The 12,050-nt window shown below is 38.2% G+C and overlaps 1 protein-coding gene across 1 annotated transcript in view; it reads left to right on the plus strand.

Annotated features, from left to right (window-relative positions):
* Positions 1–1,640, plus strand: part of LOC126343816 (negative elongation factor B) — a 121,631-nt gene extending 119,991 nt beyond the window's left edge. The window contains exon 12 of the mRNA XM_050001971.1: positions 1,414–1,640. Within this exon, the coding sequence (XP_049857928.1) occupies positions 1,414–1,551 (138 nt within the window). The 3' untranslated portion in view covers positions 1,552–1,640. The remainder of the gene's footprint in view (positions 1–1,413) is intronic.
* The last annotated feature ends 10,410 nt before the right edge of the window (positions 1,641–12,050 follow it).

Genomic DNA, 12,050 nt, shown 5'->3' on the forward strand with positions numbered 1-12,050 from the left:
GGTCCAAACCTGTGGTCTCACCACCACCACCACCACCACCACCTCCACCTCCTCCTTTGGCTATGTCCTTGAATGAAGGGACAAGAATGGAAAAGAGGACACTTGGCTGCTCAAGACACTTCACTAGCTGCACCTTTAAAATACATTGCTAGTAAAGTCTCTGTTTTCCACCGGCTCTATCTGTTGATACATTGTCTGCTGTTTCAGTTGTGGGTGATGATGCTGAAACACTGTTTGGATTCATGCCAACTGGTTTTATTATTTCAAAATAATTTTCGTTGACTGTGTTCCACAGCTTTGACAAATCATAAAAATGACTGTGTAACACCTGAATCTACTGTATAATTTATTTATAACTGTACGACTGGTTTTAATCAAAGACCATTTTTCATTGCAAATTTATGTTAGTAGCGGGTGTTACATATACCATAAAACAGATGTCAGAATATATTATTTTGTTATTTAAAGGCTAATTGTGTGATTGGAACTCTGTGCCTTATGCCTCTGCATAACAAAATAATATTTATAAATATTATATTTTGAAATTTGTTTTGTGATATATGTATATAACACGTGCTAGTAACATAAATTTGTACTTGAAAATGATTTCTGCCTAAAACCGGTTGTACAGTTACAAATAAATTATATAGCAGCTTCACACTGCTTAAGAAAGTGCTAAATGCACTGTGTATTGCGTTGAGTAGGGGAATAGTTCGAAGATAATGACTGATCGTATCAGCATAACATGCACCCTGTCATAAAGCAATCTGTGAGGGCCATAACAATCTGGAAATGGACTGACCTGGCCAGAGTCCCCCAATGGAACAACTTTGGGATAAGAACATCAGCTTCACTGCAGACCCCAGCATCTCAACATCGTTACCTTCTCTGGTTTTGGCTCTTGAGGAAGAACGGGCTGCCATTCCTCAACAGACATCTGACAAACTGTCATCAGTGACATTCAAGCTATTACAGACACAAAGGGTGGCCACACCCATGATTAATGGCCACTAATATGTGTCTGGATGCTTTTGATCAGGTAGTATATTTGTGAGGTAGTGTAGAGTAGGAAAGTAAAGGGCAGAGTATGGGGCTGTCTTATAGGTAGCAGTGATTGAAGCTAGATGGGCCTTATAACTTATGAAAAACCAAAACAAGTTTCTTTTGTGATTATTTGATGCTCAGCTTTTTTTGGAAAAAAATCATCTTTATTTTATTAGCTGCTTAACACAGTAAATATCCTCTCAGTCCACAGAAAAAACAAAAATATTAACATTCTTCATTGTCTTTCCTTGTCATTTTGGTTTCTTCTGCTCTTCTCTGTAATATTATTATTATTATTATTATTTTAATAATGAAGAAATGTATATTAAATTCAGATGTAGTGTTAATCATATTTATTCTGTCTTACAGCACAATGAAACAGTGCATCAACTGTATGAATCTCTCCAAAAGAAAATTGGCAGCCAGCAGGAACCACCACCACTTCCTGTGAACATGGACCCATTTGATTCACCATTGATGAATGTTCCTACACCAGCACCATTATAGACTGTCAAGACTGCCAATAGTTAATGTAAATACATGCTATTGTCAGTCTTTTGTTATTTTTTGTGATACAAATAAAGCATATAAGTTAATGTGTGCTGAATTTTTTCTGGTAGGGTGGGGATGGAGAGGGAGAGAGAAAGACAATGTCCTCTTCACTTTGTGACATTTGCCTCCTTTATTTCTTCATTGATAGCCATCAGTGTTAACGTACTGCATTGTTATACTGGCTGGTGGAAATTCAACAATGACTACTGTAAATGATGTAGGCGACAGTTGCACAGTTCTTTACTTTCACTGTTCATAAGCCCCAATATAACACAATTATATGGCCAGTTCACTGTTGGTAAAAGTTGAAAAGCCTCATTAATAGGTTGCAGGCAACATCAGCATACTGCTACAATAGTTTGCTGTTGAATATCTGTGAGCAGTAAAAGCCTGACCCCCACAGTTTACAGTTGTTGCAGAATAATATGGTATGTGTGACACTATTTTTCAAATAAATTAAACAAACATTGTCATTGATTGTTCTAATACATGGCCTATTTGTGTTATACTTACTCCATTGTTAAGTTGATGCATTGTTATTAATCTAACCAATACATATTAACTGGACTGACTATCTTGGGACCAAAAATTGAGCCTTTATATATCCTCACAATGATGGGCACTGAAACTATACATTGTTCGATGTTTAAGTTACAGAAATTACAATTAAAACATAACTCATTCAGTTAACTGAATACATCGAAATTTCCTCCTTTTTAAGAGTTCCATCTACCACAAAGATTAGGCCGCATCATTTGTTTAAATAATGAAATTAACAGATATAGTTATACAAACAATACTTCTGACACACCTGGTAATTCTTTTTGAATTAATTAAGGGCTGGCTTTGCTAGTATGGTTTCGACTAGAGCCACATAACTACTTTAAGAATTCTAGCAGTTCTTCTTTCAAATGTTTATAATTAGTACAGAATTTATATTTGTTTATAAGTCAACAATAGAATCTAAGTCACATAACAATTACTGATTTCACCCTATAATGATCTGTAGTAACATATTAACTAGGAATGAACAAAATAAATTAGGAAATTAATTACATACACACAACTAAACACAAAAATTAGACCTGGTGCTATATTCCTTAAGACTGAGGGCCAGCCTTCCTCTTTTATGGAAATGCAGATTATACTCATACACGTTAATGGTTATTAGGCAAAAATGAAAATAAAATTAATTTAAGGAGGCAGATGGCAAAACGAGAGGAAGTAAAGAGATCCCAGATTGCTTCATCTCAATTTTTTCTGCAAGCTTCATCACTTGCATAGTCCTGCCCATGTCCATCGTTGGGAGAAATTGGAAGCCAACAAGCAAATAGTTTAATTCCTTTAGCACAGTCATCACTTCTTTGTTGAACCTTGTAACTTTAAAAGTATTGCACAGAGGTCAACACAATAATTTCCACTACCATATAAAATGAATTAAGCAGTCATAGCTCTGCATGTCAGGCACAAAATAATATACACCATCCATCTAAAAAGATACGAGACTGATTTTATTCTTTTTGTAGAAATGAAGTCAGTACAGTAACTATTGTGGCAGCTTGAATTAACAACTGTAAGGAACACATGTACATTCAGCTAGCCAGTTGTGAGTACGATGTGTGGGCATTGCGTCTTGTGTCACAAATTGCAATGGAGTAACATGTCTAAATAAAATGTTCAGTACATTGTCTAGAATGTTTTGAAGAGAAAAGTCTGTGTAGTTTTCCCTGCATACCTTGACTCCATACAAAGACTAAGGTGCGTGCACACCTGCCACAATTTGACTGAAATGCAAAATGTGGACAGTTTTATTCAGGGAAAAAAATTAATAGAAGTCACAGGACTATGAACTTACTGCAAAAATTCACATGAAGGCTCAACATTTTCGTGACATAACAGACATTCGCGACAATGTGACATCCAAGTTGAACAAAATCCCAAAGAAGGACTTTTCTGACAGTTTTATAAGGGCATACTGACATTAAATTGACAATACTTAACTTTGCATATTCAAAAACGTGTGTCACAAGCAAATGGCGACATGCAAAGAATCAATGTCCTTCAGTATATACAATTTCATTGCAACCAAAACAATACAGTTCATAAGTCAGTACTGTAGCATTTGTATGACAGCTCGTCTTCCATTCCGGCTGCAGCTACTTGGTGTGGTGCTTAAATTCTCCTAGCGTAGAGGCCGCTTCTGTCTTGGTGTCGTCCTAGAGAGGGTTCATCTATATACTATTGGCTGCAGTCGTCTCACAGCCCTCTCTGCTGTTCCGTTCTTGATCTTCATGGTGGCACTTGTCATTATGCCAGAACAATCTCATTAATAGCAAGACCAATTGGAATAAATAAATAATGCAGGAAGGTATAACTTCAAAATAGTGTGGTTTTTAAGTCAGTATATGGGGCATGGTGATAAGTTCTTGACCTGCCAGTGAAAGATGATGATTTTTATGTCAAAATGCACTTATTTTTTGACGTCATTTTCTTTCAGGTCAATGCACTTTGTCCAGCCCTGAACTGTAATATTGGAAGGTCTTCAAAATGTTTCCATAGCTGCATGACCTCTGTACAGGACTCAAAAACAATTTTGTCATGAATTTCTTTAGTTACGAAAATAAGTGGCAGTCAAAAGTTGCCAAGTCTGGTGAAAATAGTGGGTATTCCAACACTGTGTCTAAAGTGAAAGCAGCTTCATAGGTCAATGTCCAACTAATCCATCACTTATCATGCATACAGCTTTCTTATACAGGGTGTCCAGCAAAGCTGTCCCCAATGTCAAAATTAAGATCAATAGACAAGTGCAACAATAGAAATGCTTATTATGAAAGCTGTAAGAATTTTATACATACATTTTGAAATAGTTTGAAACGTTGCTAATAGCTGGCACTACTTGCTGTGCAGCTCGTTCAGTCACTGCGTGATTAAACTTGATCTCTGCAAGCAGTGTTTGCAGTCTTTTTGAAATGTCCACCACTCACAGTATGGTAGTGGTGCAAATCAACAAAGAAATCTACCGTCAGATCCTGAAGCTTCTTGATGGGAATGGATCCAGATAACACACAGGTCACCAATTCAAGCTCACCTAGCATGGTGGGATGGTTCTAGTAGACAGTGTCTGTTAATGTGCCCAATAAAAAGTAGTCACAAGGAGTCAAATAGGGCAAGTATGGAGTCCAATCCATCCCTGTGCCAATGATTTTGCAATAATCTAATGCATTGTCTCTATTTCCAAAATATTCATCAAGAAAGGGAAACACCTGTTAAGTGGAATGTGGTCTGGCTTCGTCTTGCATGAACCACTTGGTGCTTTGTTGATTCACCAACGCTAGCTGTGTGGTGACAAATTGTTCCAGAATCATAATGTAACATTCACTAGTAATCTTTCTTACATGAAAACGGGTGTTTTTATCTTAGCCAAACTAAAAGTTCAGAAAGTAGGGTAGTGTCATGTGTTTTTGTGTGTGTGTAAAGGCATTCTACTTATTTCACCACCTGAAGGTACAGTTATGTACACATAAAACCAATAGTAAATTGTTTACTGACCTATGAAGGTAAAGTGTTAGCAGTAAAACATATTAAACTGTCAGGTACAAATCACAAAAAGTCTGTAACACAAGAATCATAAACAATGGGTAGATCATCAGTTTTAGGCAGATTACAGGAAGAACACTGGGGAGAAATTTATAAATGAGACAATGTACACAGAAAATTGAACTCCTCATCAAACATACTCCTACAGAATAAGCCTTCTTTTTCCCTAAAAGATAAAAGCAAACAAACAAGGATAACAGATGGATAACTACTGGGACTTGTTCTTAGAAGAGAGCTCTACTGAATACAGAAGACAAACTGTGGCCAAGAGTTGAAACAGCAGCAGTACACATATTGTAAAATCCGCCAGTGTTTTTTTTTTTTTTTTTTTTTTTTTTAACCACGCACATGCAGTGTGCTGAAAATAAACAAATATTATTTGGAACACTATTAAACAAGAACAGCAACATGAATGAAACTGAGCCTTCAGAAAGTAACTCTGGCATACAAAGTATACTTTCATGTCACTGGCCACCAAATTTAATGACATCTTCCTCACAATGGCAACAGACGTTGCATCCACTAATAACTAAACTTAAAGGTGTTGGATTTACTTATGCAGGCATGCACATTAGTTTCAAAAATATGACCCTTAAGGAGATTACAAAATTCATCAGACCATTAAAAATTAATAATCCTTTTGGTACAACAGTATTTCTAGCAGAATATTAAAATTTTGTGTTGACAGTAAGACTACTCGGGGTATATTTATTGACTGAGTTAGATATGCTATAGTAACAACCATCTATAAAACTATAGACAAGCAAACCACCTCTAATTACAGATCTACTTCACTCCTCTCTTTCAATTCAAGAGTTTGAGACAATGGAGATCAAATACTGGCTTATTTAACTCAGAACTTGTTAACTGTCTCTCAGTTTGATTTCTGTTCAGGAACACACAAATCAAGTGCTGGCAGCACTAAAGGAAAATTGTATATGTGACTCGCAAAAGCCTCTGATTATGTAGATCCCAAAAATCTACTTGCCAAACTACAGTGTTATGGCATTAAAGCCATCCCCTCTTGCCTGGATGGAATCTCATCTTCACAACAGAAAGGACACAAATTGTCATTCCAAACTTTGACACATGCATAACACTAAACCAACCTCTATTTATGGAATGTAACATGCAGGATCCCACAAGGATTGGTACTGGACCCACTCTTGTTCTTAACCTACACAGCAGTCTTCCAATGACTTTACAAGGGCAATTCAGAAACTGTTTTCTGGAAATACTGGCATACTAATTAAAAGTTCATATTCAGCCTTACCAGATACCAGAGACAGCTTCAGTTATACCTGAATAGGCATTCATGTGGTTCACAACTGACAGTTTAAGTATTAACCTAATAGACTAATATTATGTTATTTCAATCAAGCACAAATGACCTACTGACACCAGTAGGAGAGACATGGCCAGTTAAAGGACAAAGTTAGGAGAGCAGTCACTTGGGGCACCAAACCGAGAGGGCCATCACAGGTGCCCCTAGTGCAAAATTTTTTACATGGGATGTAACTAGATTTAGACATATTTTTAAATGCCAACAAACGGCAACTAATGTTTGAGGGGTTGGGGGGGGGGGGGGCAGACAAATGATATGTCACTTGCATGGAAAAAATGGAAGGGGGGTGCCTCAAACTATATGTTGCTTGTGTGGGAAAACATTCTTAAACTAACAGAGTAGACATTAATGGACAAAGATCCGGTGTGAAATTCATTGGGATATAGTTGAAGAAAAAGTTAAAATAAATTCAACACATAAACTAAGAAGTGCAATGAAAATATGCAGGAGTTTCATAATTTTATCTTACAGGCTTCTAAGGGTTGTAGAAGGGATTTACTAGATAAATTTCTGATAAGAAACCTACATCCAGAAATGTACTGTTTGGATATTGTTGCCTGTCCTCTTCATTGTGGTCTTGGATGAGATAATGGCTACAATGGCAGAAAAAAATGGAAAAGACAAGATGAAAGCAATGTTATTCACAAACTAAATTTAATGTAAACAAATGTAAGATCTTGGTTACAACTAGAAAGAAAGATTAGTTAGTAAAATCAGGATTTGGGGTAAACAATTGAAAAGGGTGGAAAGTGTGAAGTACCCGAGAAATGTGATAGAGGTAAATGGAAGAAATGAGAAAGCGATCAGCGAACATGGCAGGCAGGCAGAAACATTGACGTGAAGTGTTAGGAGCCTGCTTTGCAGTAATATACATAGGCTACTTCACTCTACTACTGTCCTATGCATCTGAAACACTGGTAATGAAGAAGAGAGATGTAAGCAGATTACAGGTATGTGGAACAAAGTTCCTCCATAGACTACGAGTAACAAGGGAAGGTAGGATGAGGAATGAAAGGGTAAACGAAGTAATGAACGTGGAACCCTTTTGGAGCAGTATATAAACATCAAGGTGAAGTGTTACAAGAGAATGGTAAAAAAGTGAATTCTCAAGAGGATACATGAAATGGAGATGCAAAGGAAACAACCAAGAGGAAGACCAAGGGGTAGATGGCTGAAAGGTGTAGAGGTGTGTGCTGAAAAAAGATGCAAGGGCTGAATCAAAGTGAACACACAAAGATGGTGGGGAAAATAGGACTAGATGGCAATGTTTATGAAGATGATGATCAGGGATACAAAGTAAGTTCAACGATTGGAACACTTTCAAATTTGCTTCACTGCACACACACACACACACACACACACACACACACACACACACACACAGTGGATACAAGATACAATGCACTATGTCCTGGTTGCTCTACAAGAGGTTCTTCATTGCAAGGGGTGTACATGTGGTGAGTGCTTTCACATTGCATACACATGTTCCCAAATTCTGATGTGTGCTGAGTAATTCTAGCTGCCAGCAGAACTTGTGTAAGGCAATCTCCTTCTGAGACACAAGACTCTTCATATGGCCCCACAAGAAAAAGTTGAGAGGTGTTAAATCCGGTGACCATGGTGAGGTAGGGAGTTGCTATACCTCAACGTATACTGTATGTTTGGTTGATACTTTCATGGACACCATGTGCAAAAATGCATGCACCACTATATTGGGACCACACTTGCTGATTTTTGAATGTGAATGAAATTGTAAGTGACGGACTGAGGCAATGTGGGAAAGGGTCTTGATACACGCATTGTTTCTGTTGTCCTTATTACTGAGTGACCACTAACATGCTATCAGAAACTGAAGTAGTGATTGTAAACAGAGGGCACATTACATCAGGGTACTGATGACCGTGCCCTCTCTTCAGTTTGTGTGTGTACCTTAGAGTGAGAGATCCAAATTGTACATTTCTGGACATAGTAGATTAAAATTTTAATAAGTAACCGAAGTCCCCTCTACAACCTACATCAGCCTTTTACAGGAATTGTGGAACACACTATATATATAAAATATTTCAGAAAATGAGTAACTATTAGACAGTTGGCAAATGAGGAAACTAATATGACCATTAAAGAATAGTTTGCAATTATCAAATAGCCATGTGGCAATGTTTCCAACAGGTCATTAGAATTGCTTAAGAAACAAAGGAAAATTAAATACTTGCAATGGCTCATTAAAGATTGAGAACCTAACACCATACATGAAAGGTAAAATGAAACATTAAAATGGCAGACTGAGAAAACTGAACATTTTTGATGAAGGTAATACTGGACTTTTGTTATTAGATTATATTATATTATATTATAACTTCACATACGAAGGTTTATTCAGCACCTGCATATACAAGAGTGCGGAGCGAACTGCCTCCGGCCAGAACACGTGCAGTATATATACAGCTACAGAACATTCCAGTACAATGATTCTTGACATTTGTGGATAATTCTAGAATGTACTCGAAACGAATATAGAAATTAAAATTGTACAGTCCAGGTGAGCTTTGAACTCATGACTCTACATGCGACAGTTTAGTATTTTAACCACTACACTACGGTGCTACTCAGCTTCTTCTGCGACATTGCTCCCTCCTTAAGTGAACAGCTGGACATTTAGGATTCATTAAGACATACGATAGAATCTGCAAGAGATTTTTTTGGCCAGGTTTATTTAGGAGTGTCTGTCACTACGTGTCGCACTGTCGAGAGTGCCAGAGGAGAAAGGCAGTTCCTCAGAAACCGTGTGGGCCGACTCATACCAATTCCATCCGAAATTTGCACCAGAACAGCACCGATCCTATACCCGCTGGCATCTGTGTGTAGTTCTGTAGGTGCTTTCTCATTATACAGACCAAGTACAGGGTCAGCCGTCAGAGCTTTTCACAGCACATCGAAAGAATCTTGTTGAGCACCACCCTAGATAAATTTAGCATCAGCTTTTAACAACACTTGGAGTGGCCTGGCTTTGATACAAAAGTCTTTGATAAAACAATGGTAATAAGAACATAATCTGAGGAAGCTTCTCAGATCTCTAATACATTTCGGAGCAGGAAATTCAGTTATAGATCTCACCTTTCCTGGGTCTGGCTACACACCTTCGTTTGGCACAAGGTACCCAGGTATTTTGCTCCAGAGAGACACTTTCTTGGATTAAGTTTCAGTTCGCCTTGTAGGAGACACTTAAGAACGGCCCTGTCTTTTCATATGTTCATCAAATGCCCCCGAGAACACGATAATGTCATCTAAATAACAAAGACACGCACTTCAGGTGCCTTAGAAGATTATCAATCATCCGTTCAAAAGTTGCTGGTGCATTACACAAACCAAACAGCATTATCTTAAATGCATACAGGCCCTCAGGGGTGATGAATGCAATTTTCTCACAATTAGCCTCATCTATTTCGATTCGCCAGTATCCTGAGTACATATCCATGGCTGAGAAAAACTTAGCCTCCTTCAGAAAATCTAGTGTATTGTCAATCCGCGGAAGAGGGCAAACGTCCTTTTTAGTTATCTTATTAAGCTACCTGTAATCAACACAAAAGCTTCAACTACCATCCTCCTTCCTGCAGAGGACCACTTTTGATGACCATGGGCTCTGCAAACGCTGAATGATGTCATTCTCCATCATTTTCCCTATCTTGTTGCGAATTATTCGACATTGTGTTGCTGAAACACGGTATGCTCTCTGGATTATTGGTTGATGGTCTCCAGTGCTAATCCAGCTCTTCACCTGTGGATTGAAGCATTCAGAGAACTCTTGAATGGCAAGTAGCTTCTTCTGTTGTTCTTTAGTGAGCTCTGGTGATAGTTGAGCTAGAAGATCTTGTCTCGTAGTGGTAGTGCTAATTTCGCCCACAAAATCGGCATGGGAGGTTTCTATGATGCTCAGCTGTTCTTCAATTAACGGCTCAGCATTTGCTATGCACATGTGTCTTGGAAGGACCTACAGTTCTCGGCGACAGTTAACTGTCCACAATTCACCGAATCCATTCTTAAATGAGAAAAGGCTGAGCTGAGCAAGTTTGTCTTTGGTGGTATGCTTCTCTTCATTCCACTATAAGATCCATGGGTTGATGCATGGCATGACACGTGAATTACCTTTCTAGCGCTGACTGCAGGAATGGCCACTTCATCCAGCACACAGTCTCAACACACTCGGACGCACATCGTCCTGTCCATAGTATCTCATTTTGTCTAGCATAATCTTAGAGTGATCACAATCTATAATTGCCTGAGAAGCTTCCAAAAGATGATGAATTCTAAGGGCTGTGTATGGCCACTGGTACACACACGAATGATACATCTTCCTATAGGTTTTACATATTTTCCATTAGCCACCTTCAGCAGAGATGTTTTGTTGTCGATGAATATGGTTTTCTGCAACTGGCAATGGTACTTCTCCAAAATGAATATGATGCTCCAGAGTCCACAAGAGCTTGGGGTGGTTGGCCATCCATGAGAATATCAACATAGTTTCCTACCATTTTTGTAGTGATTGACGGCAGAGGATTTTTCTCTTCGTCAGCCTCACCTCCAAGGAAGATCACACCCTTTAGTTTTCTAGATTGCGGCAGCTAGGTGATCGGCTGGAGCTTTTAAAAGGCGATGGAGACCTTGAGAGGCGTATTTGGGAGCGTTGTCTCCAGTGGCTAGCTTGCAGCGATGGTGACCTATGTTACCCTGCACACACATCATCTTGTTCATTCTCAAAGAATCTTCTGTTCTGCTCTGCAACTTTCCAAGTTCCTCCAAAAATTTTCTCCTTGCATTCCATTTAAGGTCAATCGAAGTCCACAAGATACATGCATTATAAGCAGCAACATCAAGAATACTAAAGAAAACTATATTGGGCTATCTATTGGTTTTTCATTTGCATGTATGTGTACCTGTCAGACGATCGAGTGGGTCTACAACACCTTTTGCTGAATTGTAATCGAAAATCGTTTTCGTCTTCTTATCAGCCCTGTCACTTATTTCCCTACCATGGTGGAAAGTGCTCATTAGTAAAACATTCTTACTTCTCTTAGGACTACAATTGATGACCGTAGTATGATTTGTGAAATAAAATCAAGAACTATGAATCATCTTGTTGCTCATCTTTTGTGGAAGCTCTGGCTTATTTTTTATGTATGGTTCCTAACAGTGTCAGTTTTCTTTTCAGGAGCAACTGTCCCAAATTCTATTATGTAAAAAAAAATGTCACATGTTACGTTCTGACCTTGCAGATCAGAGGTAAGATCAGCAACTACTCTCATTCCCCGATATTTTTTCTGTTGCTGCTCCACTCTTCTTTCCTGTATATATTTGAGTTTTCAATACATATGAGGAGGCGAGAAGCCAAGAGGTACAGGGTGCGTTCCGAAAGTAATGCAATTATTTTTTTTAAGTAATTTATTGAACAGATTTGCACAAACACTTAAAATTCTTCAAAGTACTGTCCTTGGGCCTCTACACATTTTTTCCAGCG

This window comes from Schistocerca gregaria, chromosome 1 (assembly GCF_023897955.1).
Source record: "Schistocerca gregaria isolate iqSchGreg1 chromosome 1, iqSchGreg1.2, whole genome shotgun sequence".
NCBI classification, from domain to species: Eukaryota; Metazoa; Arthropoda; class Insecta; order Orthoptera; family Acrididae; genus Schistocerca; species Schistocerca gregaria.